At 38.3% G+C, this 24,475-nt stretch overlaps 2 protein-coding genes across 2 annotated transcripts; one reads left to right on the plus strand and one right to left on the minus strand.

The window, feature by feature from the left end:
- Nucleotides 1–10,788: 10,788 nt before the first annotated feature.
- Nucleotides 10,789–19,148, plus strand: LOC107818091 (V-type proton ATPase catalytic subunit A). Its single transcript, XM_075218897.1, has 20 exons — nucleotides 10,789–11,075; nucleotides 11,881–12,007; nucleotides 12,115–12,170; nucleotides 12,269–12,325; nucleotides 12,459–12,570; nucleotides 12,677–12,714; nucleotides 12,821–12,922; nucleotides 13,811–13,867; nucleotides 13,969–14,040; nucleotides 14,128–14,229; nucleotides 14,350–14,412; nucleotides 14,490–14,622; nucleotides 15,093–15,199; nucleotides 16,570–16,764; nucleotides 16,836–16,922; nucleotides 17,047–17,151; nucleotides 17,855–17,952; nucleotides 18,036–18,114; nucleotides 18,370–18,458; nucleotides 18,599–19,148. The coding sequence occupies exons 1-20, from the start codon at nucleotides 10,998–11,000 to the stop codon at nucleotides 18,711–18,713; spliced, it is 1,872 nt and encodes a 623-aa protein (XP_075074998.1). The 5' UTR covers nucleotides 10,789–10,997; the 3' UTR covers nucleotides 18,714–19,148.
- A 1,718-nt stretch (nucleotides 19,149–20,866) lies between these two features.
- On the minus strand, nucleotides 20,867–22,959 carry LOC107810892 (uncharacterized). The gene is made up of 3 exons (XM_016635726.2): nucleotides 22,438–22,959; nucleotides 21,470–21,587; nucleotides 20,867–21,175 (listed from the first exon to the last, which is right to left on the minus strand). Exons 1-2 carry the CDS (start codon nucleotides 22,820–22,822, stop codon nucleotides 21,520–21,522), a joined length of 453 nt encoding a protein of 150 aa, XP_016491212.2. The 5' UTR covers nucleotides 22,823–22,959; the 3' UTR covers nucleotides 20,867–21,175; nucleotides 21,470–21,519.
- Nucleotides 22,960–24,475: the final 1,516 nt, after the last annotated feature.

The raw sequence follows: 24,475 nt of genomic DNA on the forward strand, positions 1-24,475 counted from the left end.
GAGAAGAGAGCCATTTTCCTTTTTGGTGACATAGAAATGACTCCCCTTCTAAAAGAAATAGGAGGTTTCGTTGGGCACCCGTAGGATAGTCCTGGTTTGTTGGTACCAGAGAACCGCACTCCTCGAGGTTTCTTAAAAATGATGGGTTTAAGGAAAAATAATGATTTAGTCTGTCTAAAGAAGTCTTACATACTGTTCAATTTTCTCTATGAGCGTTATGGGCACAACAAGTCATACAGCCTTTACCATGATGAGTTTGCCATCTCTTCTTTGGGTTGGACTCACTGCCGAGTTTTTATGTTCATTGTCTATTTTTTGGGGATGCTGTTATTTCCAATACAAGGAGAAAAGATCCAGACTCGCCTAGCTATGGTCACTAAGGCTTTAATGGAGGGGATTGAGGGGCAGACTTACACTATTGTCCCTATGATTCTGGCTGATATGTATCGGGCTTTAGACCGTTGCAAGAAGGGGTATAGACATTTCGAGGGTTGTAATTTGTTGATGCAAGTATGGTTGTTGGAACACCTTCAGAGGGGAGAATACTGTCAAGAATTTCTGCGACGACCATGGAATGACCACATAGCCTATCACCATCCGAAGAAAATGACTTTTATCCAAATAGGTTCGTGCAACCGGAAAGCGTTGTGAGATGGGCACACTTCTTCAGCAATCTGACTGATGACAAAGTACATTGGATGTTCGAGTAGTTCCCTAGCAGTGAATTCATCATCAGATCAAGAGATACTCCTCATCTAATGTTAATCAGATTAAGGGGATTTATCCTTATACTCCTACCAGAGTTATGAGACAAGTTGGGAGAAAGCAGGTTATACCACGAGTTTCTAAAATAGTTCAGTACAAGGCAGACTTCCAGAGGAATGCCATTCTATATAAGTTTGAGGCACAACACATGTGGCATCAAAAGGTCATTGTGGATAAAGATACCATCGAGCCAGATCGGTACATACCGGCCATGTGCGCTTCTATCCAGCATGGTTGGTAGATGATATAGCGGGGGATGTCAAGTCAGGGATTAATATAAAGAATAGTGCTATAGACGACGCTGTTGAAGCACAAGTCAAATATAGGATGTTACGTAAAAGGGTCTTCGAGTCTGAAGCCAGGCATTTAGAACAACATAAAATGGAGATGGAAGCAATGAACGAGCGGAGAGAAATCGATACTAAGTCAACAGAAAGGTTGGAATATTTAGTGCAAGGGTTGATAAAGCTTGAAGGGAAGATGATAAATAGGGTTGCAGGCTGTCAAAACATGGATGGCAATGAATGAGGGCTCTTAGCAAGGGCATATCTTCTGTTGGACATGTGCGACCTGGGGAATCTGCTCGATGGGGCAAAGAAGGCCAATCATGGAGAAGATCCATATGGGACCAAATAAATTAGGAATTATATTTTACTTGTTTTCTAAACTCGTTTTAGGCTTTGGTTGTAATAAGGCAAATGCCATTAGTAACTCTTTATGATTATTGTCATTTTAGCAGAAATTTGGTTCATTTATCATATTAATGAAATGACACAGTTATTGGCATCGGTTTTCTCCAAATTTATATGTCGGTTAGGTCTACCTCGGACACAATGAGGTCCCCAAATTAGGATGCGAATTTATAATTCCGCAATATGTGTTTAATTACCCCAAACATCCTTTTAATACTCCTCACTGACTTATTTACCTTTTGTTGTTCTTCTTTTCTTTGTTTGTTTATTTGCATTCCCCAAGGTTGGTTTGTGCATACTAGCATCATCAGCATATCATACCAGATCCAGAGGTCCTCCACCTCCTCCTCCTCTAGGTGATCCTAAAAGCAAAGGAAAGCCAAAATGGATGATACAAGCAATATCAGGAAAGACAACGCTACGCATGAAGAGAACGTCGAGACTTTAGATGGTCAGAGTACTCCGGCACATAATGACTTGGTTTTACGGTTAGAATAGAAGATATTGGAGTTACAAGGGGAACTTGAGTAGGTCCGGAACTTGGCAAACCTTTCCCTTATCCTGAACGTCCCCGATGTCAACCAACAAAATATCATAAACCCAGCACCTCCCTAGAACACACAAAACCAACAAAATCCTCCCGCACCTCACCAATATGCCACACCTCCTCAAAATCTCAATCCTCTACCAGTACCGACCCCTCCACAACATCATCATCATTATCCAACCTAGTATCCATAAATCACCACCTACCACACTCCTCAAAATGCACCACAACCTACTCCCGATCCTTAAAACTCAACCAACGACCACCACTATGCCCAAATTCCCGGAGTCCATCAAAGCAACCCCATATATGTAGAAACCTTACCCCACACTCTAGAACAGACCTTATACATACCGGAATCTGCCGAGAAGGACCTACTCATCAAGAACATGGCAGAGGAACTCAAGAAGCTTACTAGTCGAGTCCCGGGTGTTGAAGGCAGTAAAGGCATCAAAGGTCTAAATTATGAAGATTTGTGTATTCAGCCGGACATAGAACTACTAGAGGGTTACAAACCTCCTAAGTTCGAGATGTCCAACGGGACAGGTGATCCGAAGGTACATTTGAGAACATACTGTGACAAGCTCGTAGGGGTTGGTAAAGATGAAAGAATCTGCATGAAGTTGTTCATAAGGAGCCTCACTGAAGACGCCCTGTCCTGGTACATCGATCAAAGCCCAAAGAAATGGGTTAACTAGGTGAGCATGACGTCAGATTTCATGGATCAGTTCAGGTTTAATATAGAAAATGTGCCCAACGTCTTTTACATTCAGAACCTTAAGAGGAAACCAATAGAAACTTTCCGTGAGTATGCTACTCGATGGAGATCAAAAGCTGCGAAAATAAGGCCAACACTGGAAGAAGAATAGATGAATAAGTTCTTCGTCAGAGCTCAAGATCCACAGTACCATGAAAGGTTGATGGTTATTGAAAACGATAAGTTCTCTGATATCATCAAACTAGGAGAAAGAATAGAGAAAGGAATTAAAAGCGGGATGGTGACAAATTTGAGGCACTCCAAGCTACAAACAAAGCCTTGTTGTTAGGAGGTATATCTAAAAAGAAAGAAGTTGGTGCAGTAATGTTAGCCTCTTGCATACCAAACCCCACCACTCACATATCAGCCTTTACCTCCCAAATACCAATAAACCACCGCCACCTACCATACTTATAACACCCAACTAGCATATTACCACTCACTACCACCAACTCGCTAAAATTAACAAAAACCCAAACAAAATTTTGACCATAGACCACCAAGACAATACACTCCTATTGTTGAACCCATCGATCAGTTTTATGAAAGACTGAAGGCTGCCAGTTATGTCACCCCCATTCCCGTTGTTGCTATGCAAAACTCTTCTCAATGGGTTCATCAAAACAAGACATGTGCCTACCACTCGGGCATGAAGGGTCATACGATCGATGAATGTCGCACTTTGAAGGATAAGATCCATACGCTGATTGACACCAAGGTTATACAAGCAAAAGAGACTGCACCTAATGTCTGCAATAACCCTCCCGGATTACAGAGGCGAAGGGGCAAATGTGATCAAAACTGATGAAGAATGGGATCCGGAAGGATCAATTGGACTCATTCGTAAAGGGGATGAACCCAAAATACCTCTAGTAACTCTTACACCTATTATAGTGCAGATTCAGTCGCCAATTGAGGTTGAAATAGCCACGCCAACTCCGTTTGAGGTAAAAACAATAACGCCCCTCAACCACACCAACTCCGTTTAAGGTAGAAATGACCACGCCCTTCACCGTGACGGTAGCACCCACACCGTCCTTTAATTCCAATGCCATAATATGGGACTATGCCGCAGAGGCGAGAAGGAAAAGAAAAGGGAAAATGGAAGAAACAGTTGCCGCACAAGGCATGACCAGGACCGGTAGTGTTTACACACCTGAGCATTTGGGAGGAACAAGTAAAGAAGCCACTCCCAAACATCCTATCACTAAAACAAGTCCGGATGATCTTTGGAGAAAGGTGCAAGCAAGAGAATATTCGGTGGTTGATCATCTGAACAAAAACCCCTGCTTAGATATCCATTCTATCACTATTACAGAATTATGAGGCGCATAGGAATACATTTATGAAAGTGTTAAACGAAGCTTACGTACCCAACAACATCACTAGCAGAGAAATGGCCAACATGGTAGGACAAGTGTTGGAAAGTCGCAATATCACTTTTCACGAAGACGAGCTACCACCAGAAGGGCTGAGTCACAACACGACACTGCATATCACGGCACAATTTAAGGATAAATTCATATCCAGAGTCCTAATAGATGGGGGTTCGAGTCTCAATATTTGTCCGTTGACTATATTGAAGAGGTTGGGTAAAGGTTTGCATGAGATATGAGCAGGAACTATGAACGTGAAAGCATTCGACGGGTCCCAAAGGGCCACGATCGGGGAAATCAACCTATGTTTGCAGATGAGTCCGACTTGGTTTGACGTTGATTTCAAGTATTGAACATATCTGCCACATATATTCTGCTATTGGGACAATTTTGGATACATGCTGCTAGGGCCATGGCCTCCACTCTACATAAGGATGTGAAGTTTGAATGGAACCATCAGGAAGTAATCATCCACGGGATAGGAGTAACCCCATTTACACCAATCAAACTGTTCTAGTTATCAATAATAGAAGGAAGTTGGGTGGAGAAACGTACCATCACATCGAGCACATCAATGCCATCGAGAAAGACAAGTTGTGGAGTAATAAGATTGAAAGCATACTGTTATGGGCAAGGTACGAACCCGGCAAAGGGTCTCGGCAAGGATCTCCAAGGGATCACCAAACCAATACAGCTAAAGCGTCATGGTACAACTTTTGGGCTTGGGTATGAATACACATGGCACGAGTATCAGAATTGGTTGCCACCATGGCGTGGTCTTTATTACCCAATTGAGCAGCTAATAATGCATCTGTACCAAACATTTCAATAGACTGACGTGATATGGAGATATGAAGAAGATGAAGCTTTAACTGGCCTGAGGAATCTATTTGTGGACAATGAAGACATGTAATGCAATGTAATAGTTGAGGAGAAGGAGGAGGAAGACATTACAATTCAGACCATGGGAAAGGGAGTTGTTCTCAATAACTGGACTGGTATACTATCACAGGCCCATCGAGTTACTGGGTAGCCTGGAAATTAACATGATCTATTTTTTAAAAGCAATTTTTAGCATCTAAGACGTTTTCAGTATTTTGTTTTAGATGCATTTTGTTTTGAAATAATTGCTTGAGTCATTGAGTCATACTTGTTTTTATGTTTCAAGATTTATCTAATGTATTGCTATTTTAGTATTTATTACTATCCTTTACATTTTCTCTCTACAATATTATTATTACTTATCCTGATGAACCAATGACTGTGACATGTAATGAGATAACGCAACATAAGGATAGTGTTCAGAGGAAATCGAAGAAGAAGACATAATCCATGAGGAAATTGTCATAGAGGTGGAAAATTTTGAGAACAAGCCTTAGTCAAATTTGGACGAAACTCAGAAAGTCAATTTTGGGAGATCCTGAAATAGTAAAAAAAACTCGCATAAGCATTCACCTGTCACCATCAGAGAAAGAAGAGTACAACCATTTCCAGAAAGAATACAAAGATATCTTTGCATAGTCTTATGATGATATGACCGGTTTGAACACATCTATAGTGGCTCATAAATTACCTACCGACCTGAAGTGTCCGACTGAAAAGCAGAAAAGAAACTCATAAAGTTCAAGCCTGATATGAGTCTGAAAATCAAAGAGGAAGTCACCAAGCAGATCAAAGCTAAGGTTCTCAGAGTGGTCGAATACCCTACTTGGTTGGCTAACATCGTGCCAGTTCTGAAAGAAGGATGGGAAAGTCAGAGTATGTGTCGGCTATAGGGATTTAAACAAAGCAAGTCCCAAGGATGAATTCCCGTTACCCAATATACACATATTGATCGATAATTGTGCTAAGCATGAACTCCAATCCTTCGTGGACTGCTTCGGGGGATACCATCATATCTGGATGGATGAAGAAAATACCGAGAAAACAGACTTTATCACTCTATGGGGGTATATTATTATAAAATGATGTTGTTTGGCCTGAAGAATGCTGGAGCCACTTATATGAGAGCCATGACCACTATTTTCCATGACATGATTCACAAAGAAATAGAGTTGTACGTGGATGATGTCATCATCGAATCCAGAAGAAGCACAGAGCATATAGTAGACTTAGGAAAATTCTTTAATCGGCTTCGAAGGTACAATCTGAAACTGAATCCTGCAAAGTGTGCCTTTAGAGTCCCTGCTGGGAAATTGCTAGGTTTCATCGTCAGTCACCGAGGGATTGGATTAGATCCTTCAAAGGTCAAAGCTATCCAAGATTTGCCACATCCGAAGAGCAAGAAAGACGTGATGAGCTTCTTAGGGCGTCTCAATTACATCAGCCGCTTGATAACACAATCGACTGTGATCCGTGAGCCAATTTTCAAAATGTTGAAGAAAGACGTTGCAGCAAGTTGGACTGAAGAATGTCAAAAAGCTTTTGACAAAATCAAGGAGTACCTATCCACACCACCAATCTTGATCCCACCGGAACCTGATAGACCTCTGCTACTCTATTTGCCTGTACTAGATGGGGCTTTTGGGACAACACAACGAGACGGGAAGAAAGGAACATGCCATATATTATCTGAGTATGAAGTTCACACCCTATGAAGCACGGTATTCCCTACTGGAATGCACCTGTTGCGCCCTGACATGGATAGCTCAAAAATTGAGGCACAACAGCTGTGCCTACACTACATATCTCATATCAAGAATGGATCCTCTAAAATACATTTTTCAGAAACCCATGCCTACAGGGAAACTAGCAAAATGGAAGATATTGTTGAGTGAATTTGATATTGTCTATGTGACTCAGAAGACGGTCAAGAGACAGGCATTAATAGACCATCTTGCAAAAAATCCTGTAGGATGAGAATACGAACCACTGAAAACGTATTTTCCTGATGAAGAAGTATCATTTGTAGGAGAAGATATCACCGAAACCTACGATAGTTGGAGAATGTTTTTTAATGGGGCTGCAAATTTCAAAGGAGTGGGTATGGTATTAGAGCTGTTTTGGTGTCAGAGACAGGACAACATTATCTGTTATTCGCAAAACTCAGGTTTCCGTGTACCAACAATATTGCAGAATACGAAGCTTGTATCATGGGGATAAATTTGGCCATCGACATGACTATCTAGGAATTGCTGGTAATTGGTGATTCAAATCTTCTAGTACATCAGGTTCTAGGAGAGTGGGCTACCAAGAATACCAAAATATTGCCATATTTGTATCGTGTGCAAGAGTTGATGAAGAGGTTCACAAAGATAGAATTCAAACATGTTTCGAGAATCCAAAACGAGTTCGCAGACGCACTGGCTACTTTGTCTTCCATGATACAACATCCGAACAGGAATTTCATCAACCCTATTCTAGTAAGAATCCATAATTAGCCAGTTTATTGCGCTCATGTTGAAGAAAAAGCGGATGGAAACCCGTGGTTTCATGATATCAAGGAATACTTGGCAAAAGGAGAATACCCGAAGTATGCAAATCATACTTAGAAGTGCACACTCCGAAGATTATCCAACCATTTCTTCCAAAGTTGAGGAATTATGTAAAGAAGGACTCCAGATCTAGGATTATTACGGTGCGTTGACGCCAAGGAAGCTTCCAAATTGCTCGAAGAGATATATGCCGGGACTTGCGGACCACATATGAACTGTTTCATTTTAGCCAAGAAAATATTAAGAGCAGGATACTTTTGGATGACTATGGAAACGGACTGCATCAGGTATGTCCAAAAGTGTCACCAGTGTCAAGTACATGCAGATATGATACGGGTACCACCAAATGAACTCAATGCAACAAGCGCACCTTGGCCTTTTGCCGCTTGGGGAGTGGATGTGATCAGTCCAATAGATCTCGTCGCTTCAAACGGGCACAAGTTTATTTTAGTGGTCATAAACTACTTCACAAAATGGGTTGAATCTGCATCTTACAAGGTTGTAACCAAGAAAGTCGTCGCAAATTTTGTCAAGGATCGTATTGTTTGCCGATTTGGGGTACCAGAATCCATCATCACCGACAATGCCGCCAATCTCAACAGCGACTTAATGAAAGCCATGTGTGAGACCTTCAAAATCAAGCATAAGAATTCCAAAGCATACAGACCTCAAATGAATGGAGCAGTGGAAGCCGCCAACAAGAACATCAAGAAAATTCTAAGGAAAATGGTAGACAACCACAAGCAATGGCACGAGAAATTACCATTTGCCTTATTAGGGTATCGTACCACAGTCCGCACATCAACCGGAGCAACTCCCTATATGTTGGTTTACGGTACTGAAGCTGTCATTCCCGCCGAAGTCGAAATTCCTTCTCTTAGAATTATACAAGAAGCAGAACTCAGTGATGCAGAATGGATAAGAACTCTCTACGAACAATTAGCTCTTATCGACAAGAAAAGAATGAATGCGGTATGCCATGGTCCACTTTATCAGAATAGAATGTCGAGAGCTCAAAAGGGTCAAACTCAGATAGTTCACACCGGAGCAGCTGGTGCTGAAGCGGATCTTCTCGCATCAAGATGAGGCCAAAGGAAAATTCTCACCTAATTAGCAAGGGCCCTACATGGTTTATAGGGTACTAATATGAGGAGCATTTATACTTGCAGAAATGGACGGAGAAATTTGGCCAAAGCCTATCAACTTAGACTCAATCAAGAGATATTATGTTTAGATTGTTTACATTTCTTCATTTGATGTAATTGAACTACACTTGACTTGATTCGCGTTTAAAAGGGGATACGTAGGCAGCCCCGTGGATATCTTCATTTGATGTAATCTGCCATAAATTTAAGTTTCGTACACATAAAAATTGAATGGATGTCTATTTGTTGCTTTTTGGGTTTGATTGTTGGAAAAAGTACTGCACTACTACCTCTTTTCCTGTCCGTTTACATTTATTTTTTTATTTCTCTAGTGGTTTTTATTTCTAGCTCGAAGATTCTTTTTTAAATTGAATTTTTTTGAGGTGATACTTCTGCTTTATTGTATCGTATTTATTACATAACCTTTAGATATTTTAAAATAACATAGAGAACCAATATATAATTATTTATAAATTTATGTAAAGATATTATTTGAATGTATGTTGAAAATTATACTCTTTTATATATGTTAAAGCAAGATAAAGATTATTGTAGTGATTTGGTAATAGTAACTTGCACAAATACTTAATTTGTTTAACATTTGAATATTTTCACTTTAAATTTAGTTTTATCTTTTTACATTCTATAAATTTTGGTGAGTTAGCCAATATCAATTATTTGACAACTGAAATAAAGTAGTACTATTAGGTGGCTAAAGAACTAAGAGCTAGATCTCTTCAATCAGGGCTGTAATGTTTGGTCGTTTTAGTTGGAAAAATAAGGGTACAAGAATTGTACCCTCAATAGTTAGCTTTTTAATGACAGATAAATGCAAATAATTCTTGAATGAATAATATTGGATTTTATTTGATTCTATTATAATTTTGTTGTCTTAACGTGTAGAAGCTTTTTAATAGTTCTCACAGGATAGTACGTCTCATGTATGTACAACCTGTGAATTAAAAATTACATAAATATCAAGAGTTCTCATTATGCTATACCAGTTGAAACGTGAGAATGAAACATATATCGTTTCAAAATAAAATAATAGGCATGAAATACGATTGTATTGCCTATTTGGATCTAACAACAGCAAAATTAATTTCATTACATATTGTCACACTGTTAAGACAAGAGGGGTTGCTGAGGCTGTGAGTTCGAGTCTCCCCAAGAGCAAGGTGGGATGTTCTTGGAGGGAAGGATGTCGGGGGTCTATTTGGAAACAGTCTCTCTACCCTAGGGTAGGGATAAGGTCTGCGTACATACTACCCTCTCCAGACCCCACTAAGTGGAATTATACTGGGTTGTTGTTATTGTTGTTGTATTGTCACACTGTACTAACCGGCCTCAACTTCACATGATTTCATGTTACTCATCCCACTCATGTATACTTTAAACGATTAAATCATTTTTTAAAAAAAAATTAATGTTTGACATGAGATACATGTGTAACGCACATATAAAACTAGTAAATTAAATAAATGACACCAATAATTTATTTGAGGGGTCTTCAAGTATGTAGAGATGTGTATATACACACCCAAGGTAGGTGGACTAACGGATTTCAGTGACCCCTCTACCCTCAAGATAGGTTCGCCTCTTACCACCCGTCATCACCTTACAACCATCATTACCAACCACCACCCACATTAGTTGTCACTGTTGTTAACTTTTAGCTTTGGTTCATCCGAGAAATAATTTAAACAAAACCATGTAGATTAATAATATTCTTACTTAATATTTTCATAACATAATGTTTATTGGAGCATTAATTCCTTTAAATAATCTATTTATTAAGTATAGCTTTTAAATAAAAATAAATTATTTACATATTAAGATGATGTAAAACAAATAAAATATCTCTATCATCAACGTATATTCAAATTAAGATATCTTAATTTTAATAATTAAACAAGTGCCTTAAACTTAATTAAAAACAAATAGACGTTATATTTATCCCATTAAAAAAATCTCAAAGGTCGAAATATATTACTCACTCATTTATTTTAAGAGGACAAAAAACAAAAAAATATCATGAAGCATTACACATGGAAGGACCAGACACGCAGATTAGTACGACAAGGATTTATACAGGTGTTGCCCCCAATTTATCAAATAGCCATTTTACCCCAATTTATCAAATAGCCATTTTATTGCCACTCTCCCTCTTTCCTTGTTTGTCTCGTTTCCAACTGCAATTCTATTTTACTAACTGTAGATTTCAATTTGAGGGTTTATCCTCGATCCGATCTGGTATTGAGATTTACCTCGTTTTCCAACAATGCCGTCGCTCTTCGGAGGTCCGATGACTACATTTGAAGATTCTGAAAAGGAAAGCGAATATGGTTACGTTAGAAAGGTACTTACTTTCCTCCTCCTTGGATCTTTGATTTACTTTTATTGTTTTTTGTTATCCAATTCATATTCAATCTTCCGACTACTTCTTTGATTGTTTCTCTCCAAATTCTACTTCAGATCAATTTAATCTGAGTATTACCTTTTATGCTTTTGAGCCGAGGGTCTCCTGGAAACCGCCTCTCTACCCTTCGGGTAGGGTAAGGTCTGCGTACATATTACCCTACCCAGACCCCACTTGTGAGATTATACTCGGTCGTTGTTGTTGTATTACCTTTTATGCTTCCTTGAGTTTGATATTTGTTTTTATTTTTTATCTTATTGGATGGAATTGTATGTAGTTGGATCGGTCTCACTTCGCTACGCATTTTTATATCAATGCAATATTTGTTCGGGGCATAATTTCTGAAAATGCTAAACTTAGTAGCAACTGTTTGGCCTTTGCTTAATTGCTTTAAAGTTTAAACCTTTCTTTGTCAAGAAGCTTTTAGAGTCGATCATTGGTCAAACACGTAGCTTGTATCTTGCTCACGAGTTAATATGACTTAAAGCCACTAAACTTCTCTATCTGTCGACTCTGTTTATTGCAGTTGTAATCGTTAGGTTCTGATTTAGCTTTTCTATTTTGTTCACGATGTAGATGATCATATTAATATAGAAATATTGGTTACCAAATTTCGTTGTTGGTTTTGTGCTAATTGAATGAAATCTTTTGCCCAGCATTATTGGTTCTCCTACTCCAAAGTAAAAATTACCATTGCTAGTACTTGGAGTTTATGTTTGCCTGCAAATTGTGCCTTGTCCTATAGGTATCTGGGCCAGTGGTCGTCGCTGATGGAATGGCTGGGGCTGCTATGTATGAACTTGTTCGTGTCGGACATGACAATCTCATTGGTGAAATTATTAGGCTGGAAGGAGATTCCGCTACAATTCAGGGTATGCTGTTGAATTTCTTTATGGACTAGCTTGATTGCCATAATGAAACTTGAATTGAAATTACAAACAAGATTTTTTTTTTTGGTTAAGATCTACTTCTTTTGCAGTCTATGAAGAAACAGCTGGGCTGATGGTGAATGATCCTGTTCTACGTACACACAAGGTAAATAAATAGACTACCTCTTCTCAGTTATATTTTTTTTGTTGAACTGTTTGGCTTCAAATTTCAAATAGGCGAATTGATGTTTTGTTAAATTACAGCCCCTGTCAGTAGAGCTGGGTCCTGGAATCTTGGGAAACATCTTCGATGGTATTCAGGTTATCATCTGACGATGTCCTGCTATTTTTCTCTTAATTCTTTACTGAAGTTTGTCTGAGTTCGATTACTGTGTTAGAAGCTCCAGTTTAATGCTTACTTTGTTTTTGTATGTTTCTTTCGTGAATAATGCAGAGGCCGCTTAAGACAATTGCAAAAAGATCTGGTGATGTCTACATCCCTCGAGGGGTATCTGTTCCAGCCCTTGACAAGGACATACTCTGGGAATTTCAACCTAAGAAATTAGGTATTTTATAGCCTGACTCCGTAACATGTTGGAATTTGAGTTATCCTAGTCAAAACTGTAATTTCATCATTGATGACTCTACTCTCTGTAACATTTCTGGTGCCAGGCGAGGGAGATATCTTAACTGGTGGAGATCTGTATGCTGTAAGTTTTATGGGACAATCTCTTTTGAGGAAGTTTGTTTTGGTCCTTTTCCAAAACAGTGTTCCAATATCCTCTTTTATATTTGAATCTATTCCTGATTTTGCAGACCGTCTTTGAGAACAGCTTAATGGAACATCATATTGCTCTTTCTCCTGATGCAATGGGAAAGATTACTTACATCGCTCCAGCTGGTCAATACTCTTTGAATGTACGTGAATACTCATCAAACTTCATACAGCTGTATATTTGCTATAACTGTGCTTGTTGGATTAATAAACAAATATATAAATCAATGGGTCACTATTTCTTTTGCATTGCTGCATATGATATGAAGTGACTTTCTTATAAAAACAATGTTTGTCTTCTAATCTTAAAACTTGTTGCAGTATCAATGAAGCATGTCTAGTGCATGTGAAACTTTGCCACCCATTGTGGCATGTATTAAAACTGGTACCTGAACCAAGGATCTAGGTTCAGGAAAAAGACTAGATATTTATTTTTCCTTTTTTTCTTTGAACGTGTAAAAAGAAGGGAAATAGATATCTATTCCTTTTCCTGAACCTAGGTCCTAAATGCATGTTTGCTGACCCTGATAGTTATGTTTTAGATTCATTCTTATGTTATATATACCTATTACTTAAATTTGGTTGTGAGGATATTCATTTTCTCAATGTGATGTTTTTGTTATGTTGTTCTTAATCTGGTAATATATGTTTGCCTTTCTTAAAAGAAGAAAAGCAATAGCTGGGTGTAGGCCGACTTGCCCTATAATCTTCATCTATTTTAAGCATAAAATAAATTATTGCAAGCAATGCATCACCACCAGAAGATTGTGAGGGGTTGCTCTGATGGTAAGCAACCTCCACTTCCAACCAAAAGGTTGTGAGTTCGAGTCTCCCCAAGAGCAAGGTGGGAAGTTCTTGGAGGGAAGGATGCCAAGGGTCTATTGGAAATAGCCTCTCTACCCGAGGGTAGGGATAAGGTCTGCGTACACACTACCCTCCCCAGACCCAACTATGTGGGATTATACTGGGTTGTTGTTGTAATACTTATTACCAGGAGATGTGATGGATTCTTCCTCTCATTGATCATGCAGGATACTGTTCTTGAGCTCGAGTTTCAAGGAGTCAAAAAGCAGTTCACTATGCTTCAGGTCATTGACACTCTAGTATCATAGGATTCTTAAATTGTCTTTTGCTCTTTTATTCTAGCATTCAGCAGTGGATTCTGACATTAAGTTGCCCTTATCTATAGAATTGGCCTGTGCGTACACCTAGGCCGGTTGCCTCAAAGTTAGCTGCTGATACTCCTCTTCTTACTGGACAGGTAATTAGTGCCGTAGAATATTAAGCTCCTTTTGAGTTTCATGTTAGAATCTTGGATTTTTTAGCTATAATTTCTCTATTTCATCAGCGCGTTCTTGATGCTCTGTTCCCTTCGGTGCTTGGGGGTACTTGTGCTATACCGGGTGCATTTGGATGTGGGAAAACAGTGATTAGTCAAGCTCTTTCCAAGGTGAGGCTCATTTTGCTTCATTTTTGACTTTCTACTTTAATCTCAGATCTAAAATTAGATGGTTATCCTTGTTTCACTTCTTCCAATTCACATTTGATTCATGTTGATTAATGAATGCAGTACTCTAACTCAGACACCGTAGTCTATGTTGGTTGTGGGGAAAGAGGGAATGAAATGGCAGAGGTATGCACTCTTGACTTTATTTTGTGAGCTCTTTATTATCAAACTCGAGTTGCATAACACAAAGTAGTTAATTTCAGGTACTAATGGATTTTCCTCAATTGACAATGACATTGCCTGATGGACGTGAAGAGTCTGTCATGAAACGTACCACACTTGTTGCTAATACTTCTAACATGCCTGTGGCTGCTCGTGAGGCCTCAATCTATACAGGTTACTACTCTTTTCACTCCTCTAACTTCCCTGATGCTTCATTATTAAATGGAGAAGCACCTTAAGTAACATTGCCATTGAACGATCTGGTCTTGTATTTTGCAAAATATAAAATCTCTTCTCTCGTTTCCTTAGCTCCTATATAGACAGAAAGAAGCCAAGTACAGTAAGTACAGTTTACTTAGCTTGGGAATTTTAAATGCTGATATGATCTTATTCCCTCTTAGCTCTTACGTCATTGAAACGATATGAAGGATAATTACATAAAATGTTCCACTTTCTGCTCTTAGTACCTTCATGTTTAATATGCAAACACTGCTGCTTGCTCTGTGTTATGGTTTAAGTATCAACTAGTTTAAAATAAACAAATGTGTCTTACAAGTTACAACCTGGTAGTTCTTCTTTTCCTTTTTTTTTTTTTTGATAACACAACATGGTAACTCTTGACGTTGTACAATATCATTTTTCAGGCATTACTATAGCCGAATATTTCAGAGACATGGGCTACAATGTGAGCATGATGGCAGATTCCACATCTCGTTGGGCCGAAGCTTTACGTGAAATTTCAGGTCGACTGGTCAGTATTTATTCCCTCTATTGCCACAACGTCAAATAGCCTCTTCTATTGCAACAGCTCAGATATCCTCTTTCTGCTTTCGACAAAGCTTTCTGTTACTGTTTAGTTGCTCGTATTACGTTTGGTATTTTCATACGTTACTCATTATAGTACCCAACCAATTTACAAAACAACAGTGCAACCTATTATCTGGCTTATGTGTAACAAAATCTCATGGGAGCGGCGCAGGTCTCATTTATGTTTATAAAATGGATTTTGACTACACCATCAGTGCAATTAACCATCAGATTAAGTATTTAAGAAGTTGCCATTGTGTGATTGCTTACCTGTTAATATTATGGTGTTCTAACTAATTTTTGACTTTCTTTGAAGCATTTTTTTCTATACAACAACAATCCAATAAAATCCCACAAGTGGGGTCTGGGGAGGGGGAAGGGTAGAGTGTACACAGACCTTCCCCTAACCCGGAGGGGTAGAGAGGCTGAGGTGAATTTAAATGGGGAACATGGTCAGCGAGGATTCATATAGTCAATCCCAACTTCTTTGGAATTGAGGCATAGTTATAGTAGTTGTTGTTGCATGACATTTAGATTCAGATGAAGTTTGCTTCTAGAATTAGATAAGGGGATTAATTTTTCCCCCTTCTTGTAAGACCATGCTTTCAAAATGACAGAGTGATTTGAACCGGGTGTTGAAGAGAGTTAACATTGAAATTATAAGTTCTCTTCACAATTTGTTGGAAGTAACTTTATGGTATCTCATTTTAGCTTTTCTCCTTTTCAATTTCTTTGTGTTGGAGTGTGGCTGGACATTTTTGGCTTTGACTCATCAAAGTTCTGTATTATGGTTTCACTGTCTTTCTTGTCAGGGATCAATTGAAGATTAATTTCCTTACCTTTTCACCCTTTTGGGGAGTTTCTTTATTTTTGGAAATTAATTTCCTGAATACTGGAAACCGCCTCTCTACCTTCTCAAGGTAGGGATAAGGCCTGGGTACACACTACCCTCCCCAGACCCCACTTTTAGGATGACACTGAGTTTGTTTTGTTGTTTGATATAGTGTTTCTCGGTTATTTTATTTTGAACTTGTGGGTAACAGATTCACGCTGGCAACGAAAATGAAACTTTTTATTACTTTCTTCTTTGGCTGCTCTATTCTCTTGTTTCATTTCTTAACAGACATTCCTTCATGCATGTTGCTTGCTGCTTGTGTAAGCATTCTTTTTAACTGAAGAGGCAATGCGTAAGACCATGCTTTCTTGGAATGTATAAAACCTATCATACAGTATTGTGGAAAAGATTACCTTCTCAATCTGGAGCCAAGTGTTTTTTGTATTGTCTTCTTGTAACATACGTTATGCACCTTTCAGGCAGAGATGCCTGCAGACAGTGGATATCCTGCTTATCTCGCTGCACGCTTGGCATCTTTCTATGAGCGCGCTGGTAAAGTTAAATGTCTTGGTGGACCTGAGAGAACTGGGAGTGTGACAATTGTTGGTGCTGTTTCTCCTCCTGGAGGAGATTTCTCAGATCCCGTTACATCTGCAACCCTGGGTATTGTTCAGGTTGGTAGAACCACAGATCTACACTATTGGAAGTTTCTCTTAGATTTTTATCTAATATTGTTCTTTTCCAGGTCTTCTGGGGACTGGACAAGAAATTGGCACAGAGGAAACACTTTCCTTCTGTAAATTGGCTTATTTCGTATTCAAAATATTCAGGGGTATGTTGTTTAAATGTTCATGTTGATATTCTTTATACAGCAAAACTTGCTCATCATCCACCTTTTGCTTCTTCTAGTCATTGGTTACATACTGCTTCTCGCTGACTCGAGTTTCTATATCCAGGCCTTGGAGTCCTTTTATGAGAAGTTTGATTCCGATTTTATCGACATAAGGACAAAAGCCCGTGAGGTGCTGCAAAGGGAGGATGATCTAAATGAAATTGTTCAGGTATGTCCTTGTGTGGCTTTCTTTTCTTACTTTTAACATTTCTTCTCGTGGTATATGTTGTAAAGACAAGCCGACCCAGTTTATCTTTTTTTTTAGTTGGGGGGGGGGGGGCGGTGTAGGCAACCTTTCTTCTATCATTTTCCATATGTTACCTCAGGTCATCGACATACGTTCCACTTAAATAGATGGAAACCAGCGAGTGCATATTGGTCTGTGAATTTTTATCTAATTGTTGCAAGTCTTCCTGATTCATGACCTCAACAACTTTTTGGACAATCATGATCTAATTTCGTCAAGAGGTCTATGTTTGTACTCGCTTTCAAGGGAAATTGGCTACACTAAGATAAAAAAGCTAATTCTGAAATTCTGCTTGGAGACAAGGACTATTTCCAGTTTCTCAGATACGTGATGGCTCAGTTGTTGGTATTTCACTTCAACCATCTCCTGGTATCAGGTGTCACTTTAGGGAGTTGTCATTTCTTTAGATCTAGCCTTTCAGTTGGGTTGCATTACACAATTAACAGTCGGTGCTGCTGTGTGCTAAAACAACTTTTAGCCTGTGAGGGCAAATAAAACATTTTTTCTCAATTCCCCTGCTACCGTCCAGCCATTTTTTCTTTTTTCCCCTCAAACTCTAGTGGTCTACAGAAGGTAGATACAGTTGTCATTGGCTCATTGTGTTATTGCTTCTTTTCTTCTGCAGCTTGTTGGGAAGGATGCTTTAGCTGAAACAGATAAAATCACTTTGGAAACTGCAAAGCTTTTGAGGGAGGACTATCTTGCACAAAATGCATTTACTCCGTAAGTGTTAAAAAAAATCTACCATGGGATGCTTGTTAATTGAGCTTGTTAATGATCTTACATTCTTGTGTCTTTGGTTACAGGTATGACAAGTTCTGTCCTTTCTACAAATCTGTTTGGATGTTGCGCAATATTATCCATTTCTATAGCTTAGCCAATCAGGTAAAATAGTGTGGCTGTGGCTGCATGTAGGTTTTGTGTTGGAGTACCTTTCAGACATTTATAGAGATGATGCCTTTCTATTTTCGTACTTTTGTGCTGTTATTTTCATCCTCATGTTTCATTTTATCGCCTTTAGTAAGATATTTTGGAGATGAATAAGATTCAAACTTCTGGGAGAGAACAGTTACTTGATTAATAAATAAGAGTTACCGCAGTATTTGCTTGTGACATTTGCGGTTGTCATCTTTTGCGCAGGCAGTCGAACGGGGAGCTGGTATGGATGGCCAGAAGATTACCTACACTCTCATTAAGCACCGTCTAGGGGATTTGTTCTATCGTTTGGTGTAAGTATCTCTCAAGAATATGCACTTTGTTAAGTGGTAATGCAGATTTTTCCCAAGTTACTAGTCTGGTGCTTCCGCCTTCCGTTCGCCCTCCCCCTCTCTTGTTTTTCTCTTGCCGTTTATACATTCATTCTTTGCAGGTCCCAAAAGTTTGAGGACCCGGCCGAAGGAGAGGATGTTCTTGTGGGCAAGTTCAAGAAGCTTCATGATGATTTGACTGCTGGTTTCCGAAACCTTGAGGATGAAACTCGATAAGTCTCTTTAGTAAATGTCTTCCAATTCTTGGAGGGATCCGCCTGGCTCCAAAGCAGAGTTTTTGTTGAATCAGTTGTATGTTTTTGTCCGCATTAAAATGGCCGTTTGGATCGTAGAATTGGATGAGTAAACACGGGAAGGTGCTTGGCTCGGCATTTTATATTTGTTCAGTTGGTGTAACAATATTTATTTAGTAGCATGGTCACTTATGGGGTCATCTAGATGAATGTTATTTAGTCAGTCCTCTCTATCATCAGACCTGAAAATTAAGCTGATGGAAGTATGTACCTAAGCATTATCACTTGGGTATAATGTATTATTTGTTGCCTTATCAGACGTGTAATAATTTGTAATAAGGTTCTGAGTGCACCTGCCTGGGATATGCTGTTCGCGATTTTGGTTTACAAATTCAAGTATAGAGTTGGTTGAATTGTTTGACCTCCGTGCACTTCACAATCGCTGTGGTTAAAGGTTGCTAAACATGTCCATTGAAAAAAAGTTACTGTTCAATCATGATATGAGAAATCATGAACTTGCAATGTTTTGATACTTTGATATGAGAATTAAAATGATAATCAAAGTGGAATATCGGTAGATCAAAGTAGTCTTGATTTCCATATCCACTGACAACTATATCTGCATGTCAGGGAGCATACATCGCATTATTCTATTGGTAATGCACATTTAATCTAAGCGCAACGGAAGGGAAAAAAAATATTGGTATTTCGTTTCAGAAAGCCCCATTTGTGAGATTACACTAGGTTTGTTGTTGTTGTTTCGGGAAGCATGCTTTCAAGTAGAGACGAATACAGTAGTCTCTTTGAAAAACATCTGCAAACATTCTCGTCAGTATTGAGTCTCATTCATCGTATAGAAGTCTGTAACATATGATCCAATTGAAGAACTGCCATGATTGTATACATATGAGTCTTACTGGTCCCTGTATTTGATTGGTTTTGCTTTCCCATCTAAAATGATTTCTGGTGATCCACCTATCAAACCAAGAACGGAGCTGTACCATATCCTCGAGATAAAGCAGTGATGATTGCCCTGAAATGCTGCCACAGTTCATAGTTTGTTCAGGTTGATGATAAAGAAATGAAGGATCAAGCAGTTTTTTTAACAGTTACTTGGTCTTATTCTTCGTTTCATAGTAATAAAAAGAGGAAGGGAAGTCCTTCGCATGTCTCATGTGCCAACTCAAATGAAAGGACCGTACTCGCAAACATACGATAAGAGTTACATTTTATAATTATTCATTTTACAGAAAACATGTTCTAAAAGATCTTTTCGATAAACATTCCAGTTTTAGTTACATTCCGTATTTATTTATTTTTCTCAGTTTGAAAAATCTTTTCGGAGAACGCTTCGATTTTTGGATTGACCAAATTTGGTTGAATGGATTATCATCAGAAGCTAAGAAGATACAACAATAATATAGCCAATATATTCACACAAGTGGAATCTGGAAAGGATAGTTTCTATGCAGTCCTTACCCCTACCTTGTGAAGATAGAGATGTTGTTTCCGAAAGACCCTCGACTCAATACAATAAATCACAGCAGTTATAACAATGAACTACGACAAACGAAATAATAACAAGATAGTTCTGGAAAAGCGCATTTTCTGTTTCGAAGAGTTGGTCCAGTTTTTGTACAAGCTAACTGCATCTCAAAACCTATTCTTCCAGCAAACTAAACAAAACGAACCGATCACCTTGTACTTAAAAGATCGGTGGATCTGCTCTTTGTTAGCTTCTCTTGTTTTTTATCAATGAGAATAGCCTAAATTTGCAGCTTCGTTTAATTACATTTTCTAAGTACATGAGTATAAGAGAACCTTGCATTAAGTCTTCAGGTTAACACATTCGCTTGACAGCTCGTAGAAGAGTAATTTCAGATTGCTAGCGGCAGCAATCGGTAACACATTAAAAAGACGGAATATCCCTAGTCTCCATCCTCCCTGGCTCAACAATTGAGAACACCAAACCAACAACAACAACAACCCAGTATAATCCCACAAGTGGAGTCTGGAGGACACCAAACCAGATACTCAAAAATGCTGATTAAACTATAGGTTACTTTTTCTCTTACAAATAAGACGATTTAGCTTTCGCTATCACCCAAGCATGGGAAGGCAAGCACAAGAAGCAAATAGTGGACAACCAAAATTTATTTCTAGCATTTACAACTACCGATAACATTACACTGATTAGGGCATATAGCAAGACGGCTAGCTTGTATTCAGTTCTACCCATCATCATAAACAAGGGAAATTAGGATCGGTGCAAATTAAAGAAATTTTTTCGACAAGTAAAAAGTTTGTACATTCAACTAGACTTGCTGCTCTGCTAGTATAACAGAAATATGGCGAGGAAGCTCGTGTATGTACAAATTCCAAAGTTGGAAATGCTTCCTCATTACTCTGTCCAGCTACACAAACATATGTACATGAATTTTAGACCTGCAAACACAACAAGAAACACTTAAAAGGTTTTTTTCAAAAAGCAACTTCAACTTCAGAGGCCACTCCACCTTAAAACTCACAATAGAGGCATAAGGCAAGTTTGTGGAACAACTGCGTGTAGGACTATTAATTGAATCAAGATTGAGTTCAGCAAAAGTCTATTAATTGAATCAACATTGAGTTCAGCAACAGATAACAAGATGCATTACAAAGTGTAACCTAACCCCCCTATGAAGGGCTAGAATTTGTATACGGCAATTTTGACAATAACTCTAAAAAGTTCTCACCAACCTTAACAACAATGGTGGAGAAGCAGTTACTTTAACCATTCATGCTTGCAGTTAATCTTCCTCGTTGTCAGACTGGTTCACCTTTTTGGACATACTATCATTCTCTGTCACGGCATTCTCTGTCACAGAGAAGAAAAAAGAAAAACAGAGACAATGAGAGAGCATACTTGAGCAAACGATCCCCAACTGTAACAAAAATAATACTTGAACGTACAAGAGTCCTTAAGTTCATGAAGATAACACTTGCAAAAATTTTGAACATTCGAGATAGACAACCATTGCCTTATGCTTACATTGTCATGAATAAATTAACCACAGACATCGAATAAGCAAGAGTTAAAACAACTTTGCACAACAGAAACATGAGAAATGAAATACTATATCATATCTTTTGGTAAGCAACGTCCTTTCATTATTTTAAGTGGAATGTATCAGATTGCCCACTCTCATAGCAGGTACTAATAGGAAAGTCTAAACTTCTTAGAGATGTATTGGGCCATTTACTCAATAAGGAAAAAAAGAAGAAAGGAATTTTACAATACTTATTAGCTAAAGTAATGTGTACATCCAATTTGAGTCCCGTGGCTTTGGTCTAGTAGTAAGAGGACAACACATGATATAGGTGAGCGCAACACATGATATAGGTGCAATTCACAGGTTTGAACCTGCACAAAAGTCTAGTATAGGTTTTCATCAATCCTGCAATACTTGCAAAACTTCAATAAATAGGAAAATATATTTAGTTTTCCTTTCACGAACGCACATATCCTTCCCCATTAATTAAAATAAATAAAGCAAAAGACTGAGTTATCTGTTCCTACCATCTAGATTTGTCGAATTCCATATCGATGTAATCAAATATCAAAGCCGACGATATATTCAATTGTTGCTATTAATGCAAGGCTTTGCTAGAACAATTCATCAAAACATACATTATGAAAAACGGAGGAAAGCAAAATAATTAAGTACCATTATTAAGATAAAAAGTAGAGGAAGGCCAGCCGCGGAATGTAGCGAGAGACATAGTTTCCTCTTCGGATAGCGTATTGGAGAGTTTATGAACGAGGTCAGCTATACCATAGGAGCTTCGTCGAGGTGGGACCCAATAAGAAGCACCAGGACAGAAAGGAAGCCAATCGGGAGCCGATCTCCGTACTATGATACGATGAATAGCGTCCTCGATCCTCTGCACCGCCACAGCCTCCGCCTCCGATGTGTCAGATGCCACGTGTCTATCCGGCTGAGTGGATTCGCACCTACAAGCTACGAGGCGAACAGCATCCCGGCGGCTAGCTGTGGATGGGGCGGTGGTGGTTCGGATCAGATTTAGGGCTTGAGCAATGGAACGGGCCATGATATACGAGAAATTACAAGGCAATCGGGGAAAAACACTTATAAATATACAGATAAGGAAGGAGTAGATCTCACTTTTGGAGAGGAGGCGGATGACTCGATGAAGGAAAAGGGCTCCGGGCAATTTATCAGAATTCAGAGCTAAAGTTTGGCGGTGCGGGTGGCGGTTTACGGTTACAATCCACAAAAATTGTTTGGGCTGGGCTCATCTACATTTCTTGGCCCATATCCTTCCTCGAATGGAAATTGTAATGACATAATTGACAAATAATATGATGGTTGTTAGTTGTTATATTGTATCATATTTTTTACTTTAAATATAATATTTATTTCAATTCTATTGTACCGTATCGTTAAATTCGTTGTTACATAACAATGAAAAATATCATTTTATGGAACGACCGATTTGGTGTGGCCATGTCGTTATCTTATCTTTTTCTCTTATCTTGACCTTATGTATTATTAAATAATCCTATTTTATCCTTTACTATACCATTTAATATCCTAATTATACCTCGTAACTTACTTTTACTTTATAATATTGTAATTTTGTTCTCCATATTGTTGGTGCATGACATCGTAAAATGACTGTAAATAATACAATCTATCCAAACATTATATACGTCAAAACGATACAGTACAATACAATACAATACAATACAAAACGATACATTATGAAACGATACATAACAACCATCAAACAAGTTGTTAGTGTGTATACTTTTATTGGTTGATGTTTAATTTATTGAACAATAAGTGAATATAAAAAATACAATAAATATTTATTTAACTTATACTAGATAAACTTGGACAAATTTTTATTTTATTTTAAATTTGAAACTTTGGAAAATGGCAAATGTGCCATTTTATTCTTTTATGTTACAACTCATAGTCACGTACGTTAGTTCATGCTATAAGGTGTTGACGTAAATCAATGAAGATATTATCTTTAAGATGATAAGAAGTTAATCTTGTTGCTCTTAAATGATACAAGGGTGAATAAGGGTAGTTAATAAGTATTAGAAGTTAAACGAATTGAGTATGTTGTAACCCGTATTTTCGGGTAAACCTTGAGATTCTTATTATACTCAAAATGACGTGTTTTAAGGTATTTGAATCATATAATATTCGTATCATAAGTCTTGAAGTCAAAAGTTGTCGTAACTTAGGTTCATAGTTTTACTTAAACTTTAGGTCAAATTTTACTATGCTTTTATCCCAATGTACTTGGAATTAAGGGGTGATTTACCCACCAAATTGAAGATCTATGAGTCTAGTTTCCAACGCATTAAATCGTTTGTCGATATGATCTCAGAGTAGAGAGATATTTGCATTTTACGAGACTGCGCCAAACAGCTCTCTATGGGGCCCACATAGGCGGTTTAAGACATATGGGTATATATAAGATGCCTCAACCCCATTTTAAGTCATTATTTTTCAGTGTATTCAGACCTTAAAACTCTGAAAACACACTCTTAAGTTTCTCTCGTGATCCAAGACCCAAACAAGGGGCAAACAATACAAATCAAGTGTCGGGAATCCTGTGGCGCTAGTAAGTTTCTTGTTCTTCTTGTTATTGCGCATTTTTGTGTTGTTCCAGCTCGTGTGAGAGGTCGTTTTAAGTGGTTTATATTCTATAAATACTCCCTCAGGT

Source organism: Nicotiana tabacum, chromosome 8, assembly GCF_000715075.1.
Source record: "Nicotiana tabacum cultivar K326 chromosome 8, ASM71507v2, whole genome shotgun sequence".
Lineage (NCBI taxonomy): Eukaryota > Viridiplantae > Streptophyta > Magnoliopsida > Solanales > Solanaceae > Nicotiana > Nicotiana tabacum.

Coding starts and splice junctions, on each gene's coding strand:
- LOC107810892 (XM_016635726.2), bottom strand. CDS start 22,822: ATGGCCCGTTCCATTGCTCAAGCCCTAAATCTGATCCGAACCACCACC. Junction 21,588..22,437: donor TACTTTTTATCTTAATAATG/GTACTTAATTAT, acceptor TCTCTGTGACAG/AGAATGCCGTGACAGAGAAT.
- LOC107818091 (XM_075218897.1), top strand. CDS start 10,998: ATGCCGTCGCTCTTCGGAGGTCCGATGACTACATTTGAAGATTCTGAA. Junction 12,326..12,458: donor ACATCTTCGATGGTATTCAG/GTTATCATCTGA, acceptor TGAATAATGCAG/AGGCCGCTTAAGACAATTGC. Junction 14,413..14,489: donor GAGGGAATGAAATGGCAGAG/GTATGCACTCTT, acceptor AGTTAATTTCAG/GTACTAATGGATTTTCCTCA.